The sequence below is a fragment of the Osmia lignaria genome, chromosome 13 (assembly GCF_051020975.1).
Source record: "Osmia lignaria lignaria isolate PbOS001 chromosome 13, iyOsmLign1, whole genome shotgun sequence".
Classification (NCBI taxonomy): Eukaryota; Metazoa; Arthropoda; class Insecta; order Hymenoptera; family Megachilidae; genus Osmia; species Osmia lignaria.
The window spans coordinates 9349513-9374227 of record NC_135044.1 but is presented as its reverse complement, the minus strand read 5'-3'; the positions used below and the strand labels follow the sequence as shown (position 1 = coordinate 9374227).

General features: G+C 37.7%; 1 protein-coding gene across 3 annotated transcripts in view; it reads right to left on the bottom strand.

Annotated features, from left to right (window-relative positions):
* Positions 1-24715, bottom strand: part of CARPA (Carbonic anhydrase-related protein A) — a 230181-nt gene that overhangs the window by 52809 nt on the left and 152657 nt on the right. For all 3 annotated transcript variants that reach the window (XR_004582812.2, XM_034337209.2, XM_034337210.2), the window contains exon 4: positions 1941-2132. Coding sequence is in view for 2 of the 3 variants with exons in the window: in XM_034337209.2 (XP_034193100.1) it covers positions 1941-2132 (192 nt within the window). In the remaining variant the exon portion in view is untranslated. The remainder of the gene's footprint in view (positions 1-1940; positions 2133-24715) is intronic.

Below are 24715 nucleotides of genomic sequence, written 5' to 3'. Positions count from 1 at the left end.
TAATTAAAGACGAAAAACTTTTACGGCGAATTTTCAATGCTAAATGGTCAATATCGACATGATAAAAAATTCAGAGCCTTTTTAATTCCTGACTCGGGGAATAATTTTTCTGTGCTACTGTAAAAGCATTATCTCGTTAATTTCATTCGACTCATCCCTTTTCACTTTTCTGTTTCGATACTTTCAAAGGACAGAGTGATACAAAAGAGATTTATTTTTTGATACAATTTTGCTGAACAATGGATATTCAATTCTGCATATGATTTCCAGAGATAAAATTAGTAATTCAGTTGTATTTCGCGCAGCCTTTCATCGTTTTACGATATATTCGAGCAGTAATTACAAATTCCGGTATTGTGGAAACACAGGAGATAGGTATATTTATCGATTTTCACAAACTTTGAAAGAAAAAACGAATTGTTTATTTCCTAAGTCAAACATATATTAATCTTTGAATGATTACAACAATTTAAATTTAATTTTAGATTCTTTTTTACTTTCATTATTAATTTACATATCAATTTTCCAATATGTAAAAATCTTTGAATAATTTATTCATAAAATTTCAAGCATCGAATTTTTATTGTTATTTGGTATACAGTGAACGATATTTAATTAAAATGCGCGATAACGAAAGGGTTGAGTAGGTACTTACAATTAGAACATTATAAAAAATCAATTAGTTCCTTTATTTCGTAATGTAAAGTCATCTGAGTCTAATACGATCTGCAACGAACCCGATTCCGTGTTACTCCTCGAATGCATTGAATTCGAAACTGACTTCGAATCGAGGCAATTTCATATCCACTGATTCGTAACATCGATCAATATTACTGGTAAATATGCTTGTTTTGCCTGTTGCTGATCATTTCAAAGGATCATTGTATGAAAAATGAATCAATTCTAACAGTCATTAATGTAACACAACATTTTGTAATAAAAGAAAGCAATAAAATTATAAAATATAAAGTTTTGCTTTGTTTCTACGGAGCAAATTGAACAAATTGATTTTAAACATTCTTAGTAAAATTTTCATTAAAGAAAGGATAAAAAATAGTTAAACCCTTTAAAAACTCCTGGTACACATGTGTATGTACCGGTACCGATATCTTTTAGCACGCTCCATTGAGTGTGCTTATGTCACGACTTTTGTGTGTCTGTCAGATTTTGAATAAGGGTCATATACTTCTATTATTGAATTCTTAAATTCACGCATGCGCAATTCGAACTTTTCATCATTTCAAGTTTCTTCCATTCTTTAATGTCATAATCGAATTCTTAAATTGCGATGCATAGACCTTTAAGTTATAATGTCTGAATTTAATTGTTTTGTTAAACGGATTCATATGAATTGGAATGTGCCTTACTACAGAAACAATATATGAATATCTTATTCGTGAACAAATTATATCTTAATAAATAATTTCGAAATATTGCACAAAGTGAAATTTTTATTTGTTGGACCGCGAAGGAGCGTGCTTTGAGCCGGGCTTGACTGCTGCACTTGTTTTCAAGATCTATTGAGTTGTAGTATCTTGTTAGAGCTGTAAAATTTTCTATTCTTCTATTTTTTTTAATTTCCTAACATCCTGATTTTTTACTCTTTTGATTTCCCAATTTTCTAATTAGCTAATATTTTAATTTTAGAATCTTGAAATTTTAGATAAAAATTGAGAATAAGATTAGTATTAAAAATTTGTCTTCAAAGGGTTAAAGTTTGGAAGATAGAAATAAAGAAATTTAAAATTTTCAATTTTAAGTGTTACTGTCAGTTGTTCACCGTTCAAAGATTACTAATAAATTTTGAATAATTGAAAGAAATCTATTATTTTGGAATTATCATTATAGATATTCTAATACTTCAGATATATGTAGAACAATTGCAAGCGCATTGAATTTATTGAGTTATTATTATCGCAATAATGAAGTATTTCACTCACCTCAGCAGGAAATGCATAATTATTGATACGATGCTCGGACCCATGATCGTTGTCCATTCCATAGTGAATGTAAATTTCTTCGAACTGATAATGATAAGCGAGTGGACCACCCGTTATGTTGACCCGAACTTTTGCTTCTCGATCGGCTCTGAATACCAGGAACTGACCAGTGTTGTGTAAATGTCCAGAAACCTGGAAATGAAATTCATAGAAGTCATTTTATTTTTTGTACGTCTCAGTTCAATCAAAACTGACTGAAAATCATACCAATCTGTTTCAAATAGAACTTTTTACCATGTTTTCTATGAAAATTTTCTTAATTTAAATTTATGATCCGATAAACACAGAATGTTTATTATACAATTAGTAGTAGGTGTATTTTCTCCATGAAAGTGGAAAAAGAATTAAAAAATAGTAATTGAATAAAAAGCTGATAAGCAAAAGAGGAAAACGCAATATACAATTAAAATAGCGTAACTCTATTAAGTTTCGCACGGAACGCAATTATCCTGTATTACGTTTTCCGCGCAAATCATTTTCATTTAAATCACCATCGTTCCTGGTAAAATTTCAGTCGAACAACCGTTCATTGAATTACGATCACCCGTATAAAACTACAGCACCAGCTTCTAGCCGGTGTTTTGTAATTCGACCGAAAATTAATGAGCGATTAAAGTATTTTCAATAAACCTTTCTCGATCGATTTCACTCACTTTTGATTGATATTTTAATCGAACGTTTATTATAATTGCGAAGCTGACCGGTATTTTGTAAACTTTGAAATAATAGCAGAATTGTTTCGTTTTATTAATATATTTTCAGCAATTTCAGAACGAAATTAATCAAGTATAATAATGTTCTTGGTTATTATAATGAAGTATTTAATATCATTTAGTAAAATATTTGGTATTGAGCATTGATTGTAAACTTTAATAATTTGATATGTATTAGGGGTGTGGGGGTACCCGAAAATTCGAGTCGGGAGTTCGGATTGGAACTTTTGTAGATTCGGACGGAAATTCAAGTTCAAAAGTTTGCCCAGAACACAAAGAGGCCCAAAAAATTACATCCAATTTTCAACACTTCCAACTTAAAAATTTAAAGTAAGTGTGAAAAATCATACCTACTTGAACCTGGCACCCGACTTTGAAAAATTCAATTTCGTCAAATTGTATTGTATTGTCCTTCGTTTGTACCCGTTTGTACCACCTTCACTTTCGTTTGTATGTACCCCAAGGGGTGAAAATACCTTAGCACCACACTTTAACATTTTTTAATTCTCTCAACGCCATAAAGAAAAGAAACATTTGTACCCGTTTGTACCACCTTCACGTTCGTTTGTACCCCAAGGAGTTCGTTTGTACCGATTTTTGAAAATGATCCCAAGAGGTAACTTCGCCTTTTTTGAAGATTTTTCAAATTATGTGATTAATATAAAAAATTTTCAAAAATGGCGGTCAGCCTTGGGGTCAGTTTCAGAAATCGGTACAAACGAACCCCTTGGGGTACAAACGAAACTGAAGGTGGTACAAACGGGTACAAACGTTTCTTTTTTTTACAGCGTTGAGAGAATTAAAAAATGTTAAAGTGGGGTGCTAAGGTATTTTCGCCCCCTTATATCTTTTCACTCTTTGGGGTACAAATGAAAGTAAAGGTGGTACGTACAGAGGAATACAATAGAATTTGAAGAAATTGAATTTTTCAAAGTCGGGTGCCAGGTTCTGGTCTCGAAAAATGATATATTACCGAACACAAATACATCAACAAAGTAAAATACATTAATCATGTAAAATAACGATTAAATAGAATAAAATAATGACCCTATTTGACACATAAACCATTCAAAATCTCAAACACTCGTGTTTAACGACGTACCTTTTTAAGTAACGAGGCTGAACGAGAAATTATAGCAATACCACGAGGTCGTTGCGGAGAAAAAAAAGCATTCCTTTATAACGAAGTTAATGAACCGACCTGTGCATCACGGGACTTGGCGGTATGTCACACAGTTTTCAGTCGCATACAAAGCGTTAATTTCGTGTTGGCCTCGGTAAGACCAGGAGATGAGCTGGTACACGGTCAAGGCTTTACCAAATTTCATCCTGTTTCCAAAATTACCTGCCGCGTGACTCTATCTTGAACTCTCATCCTCGCTCTTTCCCGCACAGCAAAGCTTCTAATTAGTACACCATCAGCATATCAGAGATTTTGAAGGTTTTCAAGGCCCTGTGTAATTGGCTATTCACTTTCAGTTATTTAGGTTATTTAAATTTGTAATGTTCGAAAAAATTGTTAAACTTTATCTCACAATCAGGTAATTCAAATAATTTAGATTCGTAAATGTCCCAAAAAATTGATCTATCTTAACTTTTTATTGATATGAAAATAAAATTTGTCAGTTGATTCTCAAATGATAAAAATACAAAAATACAAAAATACCTATACTTGTCTTGGTAAAATAATTGATTAGGTCAATAATTTGTAGATCGACATAGCAAGGATTGGACTCATATCGGGCTATACCTAAATACGTAGGTAGAAAGTCGATTTTCTTGTACGTCGCGAGATGTTGAATTATGGTATCATCAGTTAGAAATAATGAGGTAACCTCAGGGAAAAGGTAACCACGGACGACACGTCGGCAAAAGTCGCTCCACGGATAACTTATTATTTTGCAATAGATTTCCGTCCCACGGGCTCTTTTCCGGCTAGTTTCGTCTGCCTTCCATTAAACGTGCCGCAGTTTCCGCTTCGACGCCCGCTTACCTCTTTTTCTCTGTCTTGATCTTCGATTTTATGACAGGTTTTGTGCCTTGTAAATTATTCTAGATCGATTTTGAAGGAAATATTTCTAAATTATTCTTTAAAATAAATCAAGGAACCTTTGCTATTAATTTCGAACCGATGAATAGTTTCAAGGAAACTTGGTAGGATTTATAGACTTTTATTTTTGGAAAAAATGATATTTCATTATATTATTTATATCATTTATTATAATCAGTCTTCCAAGTGTTACTTTCGAACTTCAATTCATAAATGTCTCCCTCGTTCCTCGAATCGCGTCACTTCCCTTTTTTTCCCTTTCCATTTTCCAAGTCGGAAGTCGGATCGATGAGAGCCGGAAGAAGACTCGCGAGGCGATTCTGCGAGGTTCCAGTCTACACAAAAGGCGTCGTTCTTTCGTTGAAACTCAAAGTTCATCCCCTTTCCACGAAAACCGTCTAAGAAAGTCGTAGCAGGCGAACAATCGTCATCGCGAATTCTGACTATGCTTCGGCCGTTTTGTTCCCGCCGGAAGTGGAAGATTCACGGAGGACGGTCCGCGGAAACCGGCTAGCTCGTGAGACGCGTCTCGAACTTCATCGGTGCATCGGTGATTAATGCGACCGACAGAAGTTTTCCACGATCAAAGGAAAGTTCGCTCTGAACAGATGAGAGCGAATTCCTTGTTCGCTATGAAGATGAATTTCGGAAAATAATCGATAGTTATTTAATTTAGAATTGTTAAAAATAAAATTATTGCTTACTCAGGAATTTAATTTCATGATTAAGTTTACATTAATTTTGGTTCCGCTGTTCAAAAATACATCGATGGGATTTTGGACTAATAGTAAGTGAAACAGGTCCATGAGAATTCAGACGGACGTTCAGAGGAACAGCAGCGCGTGTGGTCAGAAATAAGGGGAACTCAATGGACCATGAATTTCCACCCGAGCGAATAGAATGGATACATATAAGGGATGAAATAGAATAGAATGAAGCATAACAAGACAGGGATACAAAAGGATATGAACAGAGCTTCCAAGCAAATGGTAAACAGTAAACAGTAAATAATTTACCACTTGCTAGAGAAAGAATTTTACTTCACTATACAGGGTGTCCCATGCGACTGGTCCATCTTTATTATATTTCTAAAATGGTAGAAAATAAAAAAAAATTACACGAGACAAAATTAAATATTTCAAGGTCGTCTTCATTTTCTTTTCTTTCTTTTTAAGGGAACCGTGTATTTTGTTATACATATATCAACTGAAGTGTTTTTTATTCTCTTCAAAAAGGTATTAGGACACTTGAATCGACAATTGAATAGTTGAAAAGATATTTAAGGGACTGATAGGGGGAACCTAGTATGTAGTCTCCCTTTAAGATATTTTTCAATTCTAAACTGATGAATTTTCGACCCAAGTAACCTTAATACTTTTTTATAGAGAATAACTAGATGCATCAAATGAAATTTAGAAAAATATACAATTGAATTGAATTCATTAAACACCATTTCATTATTCCTACTGACATTTCTTTCTATTTTATATCTATCATTTTAGAAATATAACTTGGTGTTAAGTGGGTACATCTATATTCACGTTTATAGTGTAAGGCCATCTATCAGCCCACCTTCTTTTGCTAGCGATCTTTTATGTTTTATGGCGTGACGCAGTTCTCTAGTAGCCATACGAGCGATGCGAGTGCATTATATTTTCTTTCATTTAAATATGTATTAATCTCTACTTTTTTTTTATAATAATCAAAATGAACAGTCTTATCTTAATTTAACACTTGGTACAGTTATTTTGAATAATTTAAAAATAAACACCTTTCTAACGATACCATGATAAAAATATTAAATGTATCATATTGTAATAATAATGTTTATAATAAAATTTGGTTTATGCTATTAAATTACACTTCATTTACATCACGCAATCAGCATATCTTCATGATGTGTAATTACATACATTCATTTTGTTAAACTCGGTAATATCAGACTTAATCTCAACCCCGTAATTGTTGCTAACAACAAAACAGCCGCCATCATTGCATATCGAATTCTACACAAATTGAATTCTATTTCGGGACAGGATACGTCAATCAACAGTCTTCGATACTCCCGAATCAATACAATACTTCCAGTTTCATTATTCATCATTTCATTCTACACCGTTTCATAATTTCTCCTATGACGAAAGCCAAAAGCCCCCGTTAAAATCCATCACTCATATTATTATACGTCTAGAAATGCTTCAATCTCTCTAATTAGAAATATTTGTATTAGCTACTTGTAATTAGGGCCGCGTCTAGAGCTTTTCAGGCTCTAGGCCCTAGGCGAACAAATGAAAATCGGGGCCCTCCTTAGATATATTTTTAAGTTTAAAAGTCAAGGCCAACAGAGATAGGTATTTATTTTATTCACTAATGACAAGCACTTTGATGTGGATTCCTCCTTTTATCTTGGGCACCTGCCTATTTCGCTTACTGTTAGAATTAAACGCAACCCTCCTTGTAATTATAAATAATAAAAAAAGGAAATACTGTAAAAATGAAAAATTAAATTTTCATAAAACGAAAATCGTCAACAACTTCAACGCTGAAGCAACAGTCAACGTGTTGAATATTGTTATTTTACAATAACTTTATACCAATTTATTACTGTTATTTCCTGGCCAATAAAATTGTTGGCCAAATCAGTTAATGGTCCGTAAAGTCAATAAACCAAACTGCACCAATCAGGTCAGAGATATTTCGAAACTTTCTATCGGTATTCCCACATATTCGGAACGAACCGCGGCCGGAAGTCCAGACGGATCGTGCCGTTCGTCTAGAATTAGGATTCTCTTCAAACGTGAGCTCTCGATTGCGAAATAACGCTATCCGACGTCTGACAATGTAATTCCGCGTAGACGTTTCCCGGCTAGAATCAGGAGGTTGAAAACGCGGGAAAGAGGGGAAAGGGTAGGTTGAAATGTCGGAAGGAAAAGGACAGAGGAAGCTCAGTCGAAGACGTACGTTCGACTCGGCGCGGTGCGGAGGCGCGGTTTGTTCTATTGTTTAATTTAAGTGCCAAAGTTTAAACCGGGTTAAACGCCGTATAAATTCACGAACTACGCCACACCCCTACCCCCTTGGTTCACGGCTTCCGGTGGGATGGCGTGGCTACGAAACGGACCAGGGGCTGTGTTTAAGTAGCGAACGGACCAGATGTGACGTCATCCTGGTTTCCGGACCGCAATTAAGGCTGACGATGCTTCCGGCTACCCGATTTTTCTATGCTTGATCGTCTCGCGAATTATTTTTTGCTAACTAAAGAACTTCTGAATCGACTGAATCAAATTCTTTCTCTTTTTTTTTTAGGTTCTGTGTCATTGTAACGTAGTTGGATTGCTTTAATTAAAGAAGTTAGATTTTCAGCAGATTAGCATTAGTATTTGAGAGAAACGATAAAACGTTTTGTTAAATTATTATTATTATTATTATTATTATTATTATTATTATTATTATTATTATTACTATAGCGGATATATGTATATAAATGGATAGGACTGGATTAAAATGTTTAGGGTGCGGCGCCCGGAGATATCAAACCTTTGAGGCTTCCTTCGGTTGCTAAATAGAGCAACAATTAAAAAAAAACTTTATTGAATGCTTTTGAATGTAGTAAATGGAAGGCTTATAACAAGGATCTCTGGAGAATGGAGCGCGGGACTGTAGCCCTTAGACCTTCTCTTAATCTGGCGCTATAAATGGGTGTAGTAAATTTTTGAAAATTAATTTCAAATTTAATTTCTACTAAGGTGTACTTCACTAAGGATATTCTTATAGACTGTTTCTTAGAAGCGATTCATGATTTTTACTCTTTGATAATTATGTATTTTTATTAGATAGTGTTACATATACTTTCCAGTATCACGTAAAAAGTTATTGAAAATTTGCATCAAGTACAATAAAGCATACCTGTTGCTCAACAACTTAAACACTTTTCAGGAGACAGTTTGTCTTAAAACGAAGTACATACCTCGTCACCGTTACAACAATCCAGAGGCTCGAATACAAGGCTGGCAACGGAGCAGGATGTGAAATACAGCGGGACAAGTAATGGGTATCAAGGTTTTGCCCTTTGTAGCACGGAGTCCGGTTGCACATGTACGCTTATACCCGTAAGATTAATAGTTACATTAGAGGGATGCGACGGTCCAGATGTATTTGGGCTTGCGTTCTGATACTTCCTTAGAAATTAATATTCTAAACAGGCTATTAATTCCGTGGACACGCGAGACTTGTCGCATTAATAATCCAAGGATAATTTGCCATCCAGAACAACGTAACGAGGAACAAGTTTCAGACGTTTCGGAGACGAATCGGATTTTAGATTCCCATTCAAATTACTTCAGGAATACAATGTTTCATCGTTTCTTTTTTCAGAATTAAAAATATCCATGAAAATTTCTCATTGTAAATAAAATTATTTTATTTGATGGGTTAGATAATTTATTATAAGAGATAATCTTAGTGAAAAGTTTAATATTATACCGATAAAGCAGGCTACCAATATAAAAACTTAAACTTGAAAATTAATAATTATCTTAACACTAGATTTACGGAACCCGTCAATTTGACGGGTTTTCGATTTTATGCTTAAAAATTCTGAACAAGCAAATATTATTCTTTAGACATTGCATATTGGTTTTTAGTGACATATATTTCTACTCGTTTTCTTTAGAACACCTATATTTTATTATTTCTCGATGGTGTATACCTATTTTTACGAAAATCCCTCAATTTGACGGGTTAATTTATATAGATCAATTATTGCGAAATAACAATGAATAAGAAAAAACAACACCAAGCAAATGACGGCTGTTTAGCAATAAATACATGGGCAAACAAGTTTGAACTAGTTGTTTACAATTGTGAATAATGAACCCAGGCGTCTGGGGTAGGGACCGTCCACGTCAGTCCCACTGACGAGTTCTAGTAGACGGTACCCGAGACGAAACATTATAATTTTTCCGCCGGCATCCTACACAAATAAATGTAACAAGTATGTATGCGGAAAGTGTACTTCCAAGATAGAGTTTACATGTAAAAAATGTATTGAAGACAGCAGTAAATAAAAATCTATAAATTTTAAATAAATAATTTACAAAAAAATTGCATTTTAATATACCCATCAAAAGGACGGATTTCTGTAAAAAAAAGTTAGGGGATTCCGGGACTAGTTGAGACATATTTCAGTTTGTAATTTATAATTTCGAAATTGCTTACTTTATGGAACTATTACTTTAACCTGCAATTCTTTGATTCGTTCTACAACTGCTAATTTCGTTTCTATTTATCAATTTTTAAATTTGTACTCAACAAAAGCGTTTTATAGGTACAGTAAAACCTGGATAAATGCAACGAAAGAATGCTTGGATAAGTGCAACATCGCTATCCCCTCCACTTGGGGGGATCTCCCTAGGCGAGCCGAGCCGCTCGACGAGGAAACCGTGTAATATGATCCGACCGTAATATCGGTGTGACTAATACTAATTGAACGATAAAACTTTTTTATTTTTAACTTTTTCTTAATGAAACTTTTACTAACGCATTTGTGAGATTTTTCTGATTAAAATGACACCAAACACGATATAGGTTGAATGATATTTATAAACAATAGTAATAGAATAAACAACATAGAATTGACACCACGACTGAATATAAATGATGTGTACGGACGCAGAATCGGCATGTCGGATAAATACAAAACATGTGTACGGACGCAGAATCGATACCTCGCTTGGATAAATGCAACATTAAATGCCCAGAATCGCCACCTTGCCTGGATAAATGAAACCTTTGAAACCAAAGCCGACACCGCGACTGATTTTGATTTTGATCTCTGTTGCTTTTCGCCAACCTTTAACATCAATTTTAGCAAGTAATTATAATTGAAACTATATCGTGTTTGGTACAATTTTAATCAGAAAAATTTCACCAATGCGTTAGTAAAAGTTTCAATAAAAAAAAGTCAAAAATAAAAAAGTTTTATAGTTGAATTAGTATTAGTCACACTGATATGTTTCGGCTCTTTCCTTTCATCATCGGACCTCTCTCTTTCCGCCACTGTCTGTCCCTTTCTACGTTCACGCTTGGCTGGTCGTCGCGTGTAATCCGAGATTCGACACCTCGCTTGGATAAATGCAACCACTGGGTCCCAATCTTGGTTGCATTTATCCAGGTTTTACTGTAACGTGTTTCGTGTCTCAAATTGCCCAATAGCTGGGACTAGTTGATACTGAAGCGAGGCAAGTTGATGCGATCAATTTATCTTTAAACTAAACAGATATAAAATACAAAGTATGATATATTCTTCTGATTTAACAAATAGTATTAATATATTAATCTTTAGAAGCAGAAAATAGAATGTTAAAGGGTTACAACATTCTTTACTTTTTATTTTTGTTATTTTTATTACAAAACTGGGACGTAAGTCCTTTCCTTATACCTTTTTTCTCAATTTCAGCTTTTTTAACATCTTTTTTTGTTCTTCGTGACTAAGGGCTTCTTTTTCAGGAGTGTCCGTCAATATAGCAGATTTTCTTTTTTTCCCATTATTTCGTTTTACAACTTATTGAAAAAAAGAAATTATAAATAAATTGGTACCCAGGGGCATGTTGATACGCTGTCTCAATGTGCCCCAAATCACATGTATCAACATGCCCCTCCTGTAATGTACATATTTTTTAATTTGCGATTGTAAGGTTAAAATTAGTTGTAGATTATGTGTATAAGCCCATTACAATGTATTAATAATGAACCTGTCTACAAAATGTTATATATATTATTTACTTACCTCGAACGATATACGAGATATGTTCATTCAAACTCAAACATTTTTTTTTTAACTTTCATTGGCAGAAATCTTAAAATGTCCATGAACCATATCCAAAATACGATATATAATGAGAAATTTCTAAAGTGAAGTTGCACACGTCACCGTGCAACATATGCTGACGCGTTTTTTATTTTATACGAGAAGAGGTATTTTTAAAAATTAAAATATATCAATTAGCGTTTATCTTAACTAGCCCCGGTCACCCCTATATAATCAATATCCGTAAATCTAGTGTTAATAATTAATATTTCAACATGTCTTACTACACTTTTGTTAAATTATTAATAATTTCGTCCACAAAATAATACCAACTGCTTTATAATTCAGTGTCTCGAAATTCTTTCGAAATTTCCAAGCATCTCAGTTTCGACTTTATGCAGAGTGTTTCGAGGGGTTTCGAGGGAAAAGAAACTCGCATAGTTCGAATTTGTCGGAGCAGGACAAAAGTGGCTTCCACGGAAATGCCCGTGAAAAGGTTTAAACGCGCACCCAGGGGATCGTTTGCTCTTTCTCTCCACCCTTCTTCTTCTTCTTCTTCTTCTTTTTCTTCTTCTCTTCCTCCTCGACGGCAACCCCTGACCTCTCACCTCTTGGCCAAAGTCAATCCTTCCGGGCGCAAGTAGCCACGGTTCCCACGAGTCGAGCTCATCGGATGCATTCTGTGCTTTGAGACGAGCCACGTACCGGCTTCTTCATTGTTTGGCCTACCCTCGGCCCTCGACCCTCGACCCTCGACCCCTCACTCCCCGCTATAAAAGCGCGAAAGGGAGCGGTTTCAAGTGTTCCTGGGGCCGGTTAGCCGCCGTCACACGCGTGGTTTAATCCAGACAATTGTGAATGAAACACCCTACCACCCTTGTTACTTCACATTCACCCACTCCGTACGTCAAATTTTTAACACAGAAAGTTATATTCATCAACTACAAAAGCTTTGATTTTCTTCAAAAAATAAACAAACTTCCTAGGTCGATGGTACAAAAATTCCAGAGCTCGTTAATTAAACTTTATGGCCGCAGAATTTTCAACGAAATACAAAGCAAGCGGAAACTGAAAACTCACCAAATTCCAAGCGGAAAATACGGCTCGACTCTGTTTATCGAATTGAAGCGAGAACGGGAAATGGTAACTCGACGAAACAAGGGTCACGAACGTATCGTGGTTTCGGCGAAGAAGAATCATAAAGGCGCCAATGACGAAGTGGTAGGCAGGAAACGAAAGAGAAGCGGAGAAAGGGCAAAGAGGAAAAGGCAACGAGTGTTTGCACGAAAGTTACTTCTCGTCGAGTGTTATTGTTTGATAAACTGAAAAGAGAGAGAAAAAAGAAAATGACGCCCTTCTTTCGTAGGAAGTTCCGTGGTTTACAGACGAGCCAAGAAACAATGAAATGCCATAAAAGGGAGAACCAAGCAAGTCGTTTAATCATTGAAGCACGAACCTACTTCCGGCTGGCGTTATTTTTATTATTAGCTCTTTCTTTTGGCTTATGTTAAGAAACTTCTTTTTTCTCCTTCTGGTCTTTTGTGTCTGCTTTCTTTGAACTCGTTGTGACAGAACGTGAATATTCTTTGGAGCTACGATACTTGATTCTGAGGCTTTTGAACTTTTCCAAGAATTATTCGTATTTTTATATAAAAATAATAATTACAATAACAATTATTAATTAAAAATTATTATTTAAATTAATATTAAATAAGTATTAAATAAATTAATCGTGCCGAGGGCTGGATGACACCAGGATAATGTATTACCCTTACCCTCGTATAGCAGGCTCTGCGAGGGCGGACCACCCTTTCCTGCCTACTCGTGGGAACATCTATGGACCCATTTAGTTTAAAAACAAACGATGACTCAGGCATGAACAAAGAGGAGGAGCCTTCAAATGAGGGACCTCTCTCTTCAGGGGCGACGAACGTCGGTGCTAAGGGACTGGCCGAGGTCGACGTGGCACTAGCTGCGGCAGCTGAGGAGGGGCTCTTCCTGGCAAATGTCGTGAAGTTGGAAACTCAGGATAAGGGGAAGAGGGCGAACCGTAGTAGGGCGGCGAACAGGTGGGCCCAGGGGGCCAAACTGGCCACCGGAATCTCCTCGGAGGCGTCTTCCCTCCAGGTAGTACCAGGGGACGGGACGGTTCCAGGAGATGGGAAAGTCGCGACCATCTGGACAGGTCAAAGGAATCGAAGGGACGCGGGGGCTGCGGGGCTCAAAAGGGCCAAAAGGGGTCAGATCTTCCCGGACCCATCTGGGTACAGGGAGGCTCTCATGGCGGGCAAAAAGGTAGCGATTGCTCCTTCAAACTATCCCGAGACCACCCTGAGCTCGGAGCAGAGGGATCTTGACCTGAGGGCCCTTGAAGCGAAGCTGGACTCGATGTCGGAGGGTAAGGAGGTCCCACGCTTCGAGGGAAACAGGCAGGAGTAGGGGGTGCTTTGGGTGCTTCACCTGCTCGGACGACACGGCCAGGGCATGGCTTAGGGACACAGCAGGAAAGGTGAAGCCTTGGGAGGGCGCATCTCTTCAGGTAATGGAGAGGGAGTGCCTACCAAGGCTCCACAAACTCATTACAATCATCCCTGGCCACCGGCGACGACGGGGGTGATTTTGAGCCGACTGAGGAGGCAAAATCCGAGATTCAATACCCAACTATGGAGGGTATGGGACCGGAAAGAAGAAACAAGATTAGTGCAGATGGTCCTAGGAGTCGAGGTGAGTCCTTCAAGGTCCTCGTGGTTGGGGCTTCGTAGCAGGGTTCTCTTTAGGGAGCCACGTGCACGGTCCGACGGGGTCGGGAAGAACCGACAGGAGCATCGGGCACCGCCAATGACGGCGGCACGAGGCCTCCAGCGACCACGGGGAGTGGTGGTAACACCTGGACCCAGGATGCGGAGCCAGTATCTGTACCCGCGGGGACCGAGGTGGTCTCTGCTACCCCGAGGTTGTTTGGGGGTGGAGGACTGCTGGAAAGCGAGAACGGAGGGAAGGGCCCGGCCAAAACTGGGGTAGGGACCAGGGACCCAGGGGCGAAAGGCTTAGGGGCCACCCCAACGGAAAGGAGAGGTCAGGGGCTCACCGGAAGGGGACCAAGGGGCAGACCTCCGAAGGCCTGGGTGTTCGGCACTACGGGTAGCCGAGCAGGACAAAGGTATGGGAGTAAATCGGGAGCCCCCCCCAGTAAAGCACGGGGGCAAATAATGGGCTAGAGCAAGGGCACATTAAGCACCAGCGAGGTACACGCCAGGGAGAGCAATACTGCAGCCTCTTTGGCTGCAGGATGCTTCTCTATCTCGCAAGTTAACTTGCAGCACTGCAAAGCAGCCACGGATTTGCTCCGTTGGCGTCTAGCAGTGCAGCACACAGATATTAACAAAAATATAGATATTGCCCTAATACAGGAACCTTGGTTACACCAAGGTCATGTGGGCGGGCTGGACTTAAAACGAGGCTCCATCTTTCATGGGGACCTAAAATACGGTCATAGGGCGAGCGTCTTCGTAAAAAGAGGACTCGGGGCCACAAAACTGGCAGAATTCTACACAAGAAACTAGACAGCAGTGTTACTGACACCCGGGGTGGTGGGTACAGGGCGAATGTGGTGGTTTGCTCGGCTTACCTACCCTACGACTCTGAGGTACCTCCATCTTCGAGGGAACTCAGGGGGCTGGTAGACTACTGCAAGATTAAAAGGCTGCAACTAGTGGTAGGGTGCGACGCGAATGCGCATCCTATAGGCCAGTCAGCCTAACATTCTTTTTGCTTAAAACGCTGGAAAGATTGGTGGACAGGTACATAAGAGAGCATACACTGGTGAGGAGACCGGTACGTGCCTCGCAACATGCCTATCAGGCTGGCAAATCCGTAGAGACGGCGCTCCATCATCTGGTAAGGGAGATTGAGGAGCGTGTTCATAGACATAGAAGGGGCGTTCGACAGTACACCCTTTGACGTGATGTGCGAAGCTGCTAGCAGTTTTGGCATTGACAATAGCTTGGGTACCTGGATCGACAATATCTTGCGAACTAGGACTATAATAACTTATTCCGGCGAGACTGCGTTGAGGGCACGGATCCCAAAGGGATGCCGGCAGGGGGGAGTTCTCTCTCCCCTAAGCGAGGAAGGAGTCCTGGTGCAGGAGTATGCGGATGACATTTGAGATTGCAAGAAGCACTCATACTCGTGCAGGAATGGTGCCTATCATATAAGCTGAAGGTGAACCTAACCAAGATAGAGATAGTACCGTTCTTGAGGAAAGGCGCTTTGAATCCAGGGCCCCCTCTTCGTTCGGAGTGGAGCTTGATATATCCACCTCAGTAAAATACCTAGGGGTTACCCTAGACACGAAGTTAACTTGCTTATCTCAACTTACTGGGCTTGTAGAAGGATGTTTGGAGTAACGTGGGGTATAAAATCAAGAGTGGTCAGGTGGATTTACACCGCGATCATGGTATCCCATCTAACGTAAGTCTCTGTTGTATGGTGGACCTCTATGAGGAACCACTGCAACAGGAAGACATTGGAAAAGATTTACCGATTAGCGTTGCTTGGGATGACAGGTGTCTTCCGCACCACACCGACCCTGGCAATGGAGGCACTCATGGATCATATGTGGCACCACCACATATTATAGTAGAAGCCAGGGCCAGAAGTGCAGCTATGAGGCTGCATGTAGCAAGAAAATGGAAGGGGGCGGAAACGGGAATCGGTGCGTTCATCAATAATAATAATAATAATATTAATAATAATAATAATAATAATAATAATAATAATTATATAAATTAATATTAAAATTAATTAATTAATAAATTTTAATTATTTAAAAATAACAATTATAGAAAAATCGGAATATGGTATTAAGTAATTTTAATGTTCAAATAGTGTGGGTTTTATTAGTTTTTAAATCAATTTTTTTAATAAATAATGAGATAAATACAAGGGTACTAATATAGAAGAGAATGAAATTGAAAATGTGCATTACAGGAATGCATTAAAAATTAAAGTATTATTATGAGGAGCAAAGTTTATAACAATTAATACTAATGATATGCAAGAGGCAGCTGAGTGATACAGGTAGATAAGTTGTACAATATACGGTGTAACAATTAATTTGTATAATTAATTTATTAGAAGCAAGAAAGAAATAAAAGGAAATAAAAAATAGTAAAACGTCTTCCATTGGGCGGTACGTATAAAAGAAAAATATTCTTAAAGCGCCACCTTTCGAGAAATGTCTTTAGCATTTTGTATTTGAAATGCTTATAACAACAGTACCAACTTAGCGAGTAGTTTAAAAACGATTTAACGCCAATATACATATAGTAATATTTTTGAGGACAGTTATATTTCTCTTTTTGTTCATAAAAATTATTTTTGATACATGCGTTTTACCTTCAACAAGTGTGCGAAATATTAGTAAATATGAATAAGAAACATGAAAAGTCCGCTTAAATTGGGCCATAATACGCTTTCCATCCGCTCCGCATAAATGACAAGTTCGCCCTGACTTAGCTTTTCACCGCAGACTAATTTACTTTTTCACCAGAGTGTATATAGCGATTAAACATGTAAGCGCTAGTCTTCCACCATCGTAGTCTACGAAAATAATATAATATTGAGTTTAATGCCCAGACGCCGTTAGCTCGAACTGGCGATCGCCAGGTAACCGTGGGAACTCAGCACTGTTCTCGTTGGCGGTCGTCCTGTATGCGATTTGGATATGTACAAGTTCCGAAAAGCGGTGTTATTAGGGTCTGGGGCAGGGATTGTCGGTCGTCAGTCCCACTGACGAATCTGGCAGACGATCCCAACACAAAACGTCTTTTTCTGTTCCTACAATATTATCTCCTTTTTCTTCTGCAACTAAAGTTTGAAAGCTTGACAAATTTTGCACCCCTACTTGCCTCGTCCGCAGCAATATAACGTATGACTGCCATTAAGCATTTGCCATTCTTTGCCTATTTTGTACATCTACTTGTTCAGATATTCAGTAGCATTAAATTTAATATACATATATGTACATGTATTAGGCGAGACAAGTGAAAATTGATAAATTGTACGCTTCAATTATTGTAAATCGATAGAGTAACGAAACGAATTTGGCAGGTATTTCATTTATTTAATACCTATTAAGACAGAAAATCTTTTTAAATATCACAGAATAAAATAGATTTTCTACGATAATCATTGTTAGGAAGTTCGGATTGAAATGAAAGAATCTTTTAAAAATCTTTGAAAAGTTGACCACCGTAGGAATGATTGCTGATGGGTAGCTCGAACTTGGTAGAGAATTTACAAATTTAGTAATTTAGAAATTTAAAAACTAAAAATATTGGAAGTGTAAAATGATGGAGCAAAATTCTTAACATCATAGAACAGAAACCAGCGAAGTCAATAAGTTCTCTATTTTTCAAGACCTCTACACGCTCAGCCGACGAGTGTTCAAAGAAAGTTCCAGTTCGCTTGAAACCGTGAATCGTTTCCTCGTGGAAAGCATTGCAAGCGTTCGTTCGAGGAACACTGGCCGGCCACGTGCGCGCTTTGTCCGATTTTCACGAAAGCCACGCGACACGACGCGAGGCGAGGCGACGCAAGGCGTCTCAAAGATGAAAAGCGCCTCGTTTGTCACGCGTTAACTTGCAATCGATGCAAGTAGATCTCACGTGGACTCTGATTAATAGCACGTGAGCCGAGATTTTTGATTTTCAAGAGAATCTTCACCGGAAGCTTTTTCTATTTGTCATAGTATAATGAACAATAAAAAAGGCATCCTGTACTTCAGTTTTGTAAAAATAATGTGAGTCACCTGATTTGATGACTTCGTCTTTTGAATCAAAAACATCGCGTCGCGATGCTGTTTGAAGCTTCAGACCTTCGAAATTCGTGAGATGTCTACGATATTCGGTTCTTCTAGGGATTAACTTGAACTTTATCGTGAGAACCTAACGCGACAAGTTACGGTAACGCGTAACGTGCAAGGATTCGAAATATAAATCGGCCTTACGGCTACGACGACGGAAATTCTCGACAAATGGGTCAGGGCTCGGCCGACGTTTCCGGGCAAAACTTTATCTCTTGTGTTTTAGCTCATTGCTATAACAAAGTTAAGATTTTATGAAATGCATCATCAAATTTTTTCAGACATGACATTTCGCTTTCGAAGAAATAGACTTTAAGTATTCGCAATTTTAAATGCTATATTGGCAAATTAGTTTATATGAAAATTGGAAGAAACGTAATTGAACGGACAGAACGATATTCATTCTTCCGACACAAAGTAAAAGATTTTTAAAACAAAAGTATTATAATTACAATATGGAATTTTACCTTTCAATTTGTAACAACAAGTGTTGAATAGCTATAAACTGACTTATTTTCTACACTGCAATTCTTAATCAAACAATCCTTAAGAAAATATTTGACATTTCCTTCTTTTGCTGCGAGTTTTATGTTTCACCCCTTCGTGTCAAAATTTTAATGAATATTCCATATGCATATCGTAATTTAAATATAGTAAATTGTAAATAGTTAAGAATTATAAAAAAATACACTTTGACTCAACCTTTGATCCTTGCAGTTTGAGTCTGGGCCAATCATGATCTACACTTACAAAACATATACAAGAATATTAACTTACAGTTAAATATATAATTTCTAAACAAAAGGGTTTTATATATTGGAAAAATAATTTTAAAGATACGTAAAATTAAAAAAATGTGAATACATAATGTAAAATACAAAATTAAATTAAAATTGTGGTTCTCTCCAACGTTCACTACCCGAGGGTTAATAATCGAATACACGAGTGGATAAAAAAATCTTGTCAAAAGTTGAAGCGAAATTGATCCAAAGATTTTCAACTGAAACTTTAATATGCATCTTATTTCTGCAATTATCGAATAATAATGGTTAATTAATTATAATTAATAGCCGTTACAATCGCTTCTCTATAAAATCTCAATACATATGTAGTACTGCTCTCTCGCCAAAATCTAAGCCTTTCCCCCACCTCCCGCTCCAATACATTGTAACCCACGAATAACCCTTCCCCCACTGTAGTCTCCTTTCCTACCCGCCGGTAACGGGCCGATGGAGGCGACGGAGGAAACCCCCAGCAAGCGGCCACCACAAAAAGGAGCTTCGAGACCAGCGACAGCACCAGCACCCCTCCCCAGAAAGGGAGCAACCCTGAACCCACAACAAAGGTCCACCAGCCCAACAACGGCGGAAAAGCAGCCAAATGGAGCCATCTGTCGCCGAGCCCGAAGACTACAGCCCGCCGTCGAGTCTCCGTCAGCCCCATCGATCCCGATTACCGGCCGATCGACCATCGATCAATCCTAGTCCCAGAAGATGTCCCCAATTCACCCCCATCCCCTCCCTTCAAGATTCCTTGCGACGACGACCCGGCAATTAACGTTACGATGTTGTATAGAGAGAGAGCGAAAATATAGAAAGCGATTTAGAGAATATCATAGAAGTTTGCAAGGCGATTATATAAAACGTGTGTGTTGTGTGTGTGGAACGTGCATGGCGATTGGTGAGTCCTTCCGATTACTAAAAATTGTAGATCTGAGTCCGGGAACGACAATTTCCGCGTCCGAGCATTGTATTTCTGCGAGTCGCGCCCGCGTTAACCCGTTCCTCCCCTTAAAGATTCCCTTGAACCCTTTCTCTCGATCGCGTAACGCACATGAACCTTCCTGTACATACACCCTCCGCTCTGAGATTTCCATTCCCTCGACGATCCTCCTTGCGGACTCCCCCGCGTAGTGATTGTTACCGCAGAAGACGGTTGAGCCGCGGAACCCGTCCCCTGTAGATCCCAAAATTTTCCCTTTCCTTTATTTGCCACAGCGAGTGGCTGGTGCCCAACGAATTTCTTATCATTGTGAAGAAAACGAACATTATATATTATAAAGTGCACCCATGCGATTGCGGGTCACAGGTGATGTTAAGAAAAGTACTTTTTTTCTTTTAAATAAATAAATAAAAAAAACCGCAGTTAAATATTCTTTGACTTTTTATAAGATAAAACTATTATTATCTCCTTAAGGAGATATTCTAGTGTGAACCTTTGAAAGAATCGTTTTCCCCTACTTTTTCAAAGAACATACTTTTAAAAATATATTGTATGTGCTGGCTCTTATGCCGGAACTACTAAAATTAACGAAGTTATAACTGTTTGAACGTCATGTCGTAACGATGAATGATATTGTCAAAACATTTTTTTCAGATCTATGTTTTCTAAAATGGCGTCCATGATATTTGGAAATTTACTTATCCAACTGTTTCATTTTTTATATTTGTTTTAAGCGTCGGAAAATTAAAAGACATGGAAAAATTGATAATTAAATTTCCAATTGTCTTGAACTTTCTTGGTTTCTTTACTTTATACAAGCAGAGCAGCCGGAATCACGGACACCGTGTAACGTTTTCTATAAGCGATTGCGTATCAGGGCACAGTTTTAATTTTGTTTTGATAAACAAATTATAAATGTTACTCAGAAATGGATAAATATATCCTGCAATTTTTACTACGAGAAAAGTTTTGTAAATTTCTTTGTAAAAAATTTCCTTATAACACACAAAAAAAACTGTTTTACAGTAGAATACCCCTTTAAAATTCGTAATTACCATGAGAGTAGAAAACAATGAAGATACTAGAAAGGTATAGTGCTGCTTTGTAAATATTATTGCAGCCAAATATCAATTTCTAAAAAAAAAGTTGCTCGTATCTTCAATTACAGCCTGAACGAATATCATACACGAATATTTCTACTGTGAGAGCGAACGTGTTAGCGAAACACCATAAAAGGCATTATATTATTCTTCGTTAAGAAATCATGCTTTCGATCATGGTCATCGGTGAGATCGATGGAGAAATCCCCATGGCTTGTTCGGAATCAACGAGTTTCCGTTGTGATAGGGAGGAGAGGAAAACAGGGTGATGAATAAATGTTTACTTAATGGAAGATTAGTGTTTCTGCAGACTTAAGGGTATTACCGGGCGTACAGTTCGAGCGAGACAGAAATGTGGACGAACGTTAAATAGCCTGGCTGGTAATTAATGGATTTATTATCGAATTAACGAACTCGCTCGGTGAAAAATGGACAGAGAGAAAGTGGAGAGCGGTCCATGGTGAATTCGAAATCTATTACCAACTGGCGACAGCTCTGGGAATACCCTTGGTGTACAGTTGCGAGTGGACGTGAGTTCAATGCGCTTCGATAGAGAAGTCTCTTGGTGAGATAAATCATCTGGAAAATGTTAATTTTCGCTCCAACATTGAATAAGAATTTTTTGTTACGTTTTGTATTTTTACATTCGATCTATTGATTTTGCATTTTGCATTTAGGGAGCTCAATCTGTTTATTTTCCTTTTCTTTGTATCGGTGAATTATTATAAAAGATTATTGTTGTTATTTGTTGTAATAGGGAGGAGGCGGATGGCTGGGTAGATCTATTGCTAATCCACGATACTTTTCACTTACAAGGAGATGCTACGAGGTGCTAACTCGACTTTCGAATGAGCTCTAGTGCATTCGAAAGGGGAGGTCAATAGTACAAATCGTGTTAAGGGTTTTGGGTGTATGGGCCTTACTTTTTGAGAAAATTGCATAAATATTTATGCATTTTTTCAGCTGTACTATAAATACAATGAATAGTTGAATATCAGTATGAAGCAAATTAGCCGAGCAGGTTAAGTGCCCGTGCAGCTATTGTTTTGTAATCCATGCAAGCTCGGTTCAAGACAGCATTCTGATAATTTTTTTTTTTTTTCTTTTAAGATTATTCTATTTATGAATTGATTTTTTTCATTCTTTGCAACAATAAAAAACGATTTATTACTTGGTATTATATCTGTATGTAGTTTTATGACAGAATTTTATAACACATAACATAATAACTACATACAGATATAATACCAAGTAATAAATCGTTTTTTATTGCTGCAAAGAATGAAAAAAATCAATTCATAAATAGAATAATCTTAAAAGAAAAAAAAAAAAAATTATCAGAATGCTGTCTTGAACCGAGCTTGCATGGATTACAAAATAATAGCTGCACGGGCACTTAACCTGCTCGGCTAATTTGCTCCATACTGATATTCAACTATTCATTGTATTTATAGTACAGCTGAAAAAATGCATAAATATTTATGCAATTTTCTCAAAAAGTAAGGCCCATACACCCAAAACCCTTAACACGATTTGTACTATTGACCTCCCCTTTCGAATGCACTAGAGCTCATTCGAAAGTCGAGTTAGCACTTCGTAGCATCTCCTTGTTAGACACGTGTTTACTTTTTGCCAATCGCCGAAAGAAAAAGAGAGTCGGTGCGCCAGGTGTGGCTCATTAACGCGCAGCGCTCCGAATCTCGCATGGCTTGTTAGCGCGCGACATTTGACTTATCCATAACACCTTCCCTTCTTGAAAAGGTTTACCTCATACCGCTCTATACCATACCGGCGCGACGGATTTCTTAATTCTAGTAGATCAACGCAACTCTATTTCTTTCGCTTTCTGTGCACGAGTTCCTTCGTGCTCTGGTTGTGGTAGTGATACCGGACTTCGTACATTATGAAATTCCCCTAAAAATTCTTCTAACGGCCCATAATAATGGTCCTCTTCCTCTATCACTTTCGGTGTCTTTTCCTCCGATCGAACGTATTTGGTTCAGGTGTCGTTTTCAGATGCGGCCATCATCTAAATTAATTTTATAATGAAGCTTGCCTATACTTTCTCTTATTATACCGAATTTCCACCGATCGTGATCTATATAGTTCCTACAAGCCACACGGCTTCCTATCGCTAGTTCTTTTTCATTTATCATCTATTTTCACTTTCCTTCGGAAATATTAGATCTAGTTTAGTGCGTACTTTCTGTCCTAAAAATAATTCTACTGATGACACTTTTGTCGTCGTATGCGGTGCCGACCGATATTGCAATAAAAATGTTTCCATTTCAGTTTCGACATTGCTTTCATTCGCACTTTAGTGTTTGTATAAAACGCTCTGCCTGTCCATTCATGGCGGGATTGTAAGGTGCTGTACATTTGTGTATAATTCCATGAATTGTTAGGAGCTTTTGAAATTCTTCTAAAATAAATGTTCTGCCATTATTGGTGTTACATGGCCGAAGGCTAGGCGCGTGTGGCTAGCGGAGGCTTTCGGATGAGAGATCGCATAACTTATATTATATTATTGTCAATACAATCCAAGCGGTTAGATTGTATTGTTATGGGAAGTGTCACTAGTTTTCACTGTGTTGAAGAAGAATGCTAACGTGGGTTTGACACAGTGATGTATATATTTTACCGGTGGCACCCAAAATCCCGACACTCAAAATCCCGATACCCACAATCCCAACAGCCTAAAATCCCGACAGCCCAAAATCCCGACAGCCAAAATCCCGAGAGCCCAAAATCCCGACCACCAAAATTCCGACAGCCAAAACTCCGTGTTCTTGGTTAGGTTAGGATAGTTTTGTTGTTTGGCGTGGTTGAGTTAGTTTTGTGTATTTAGGTTGTGTCGGTTTGATTTTGTGGTTCTTTGCACACGTGCGGTTAATTTTGTGTACATTTTATTAGGTGAGGTTAGTACCGTATATATCTGAAAGGTTAGGTTATATCGGATTCGGTTGGTTTTGAGTGACTTTCATAAGTTTATGTTCGGTTAGGTTAGATTTTAGTATTTTTTCATAAGTTTAGAGTAGTTTTGTGTATCTATTGCCATACTGGTGTAGTACGAAGTATTTTGGTCAAGTTAGGTTAGGTTAGTTTTGTGGATTTACTATTGGGATTTATTATTAAGTTAGGTTAGGCTAGTTTTGTGTAACTTTTTGGAAGATTAGGTTAGGCTAGTTCTGTGTAACTTTTTGTAAGGTTAGGTTAGGTTAGGTTAGTTTTGTGGATTTATGGTAAATATTCGGAAGTGTAACTTCTGTCAGAATCGAGCTGATTTTTTTTGGTGTGGTTTCTTACAGTTAAAAAACATCATATTTAATATTATTATGGCAGCGCATCAACAAAAACAATGTCAATAAATATTTTTTTAAAGATTTTATGTACGCGTCCACTGTGCACGGTGAAAATTCGACGAAATAGAAAATATTCGGTTGAACAGTAACAT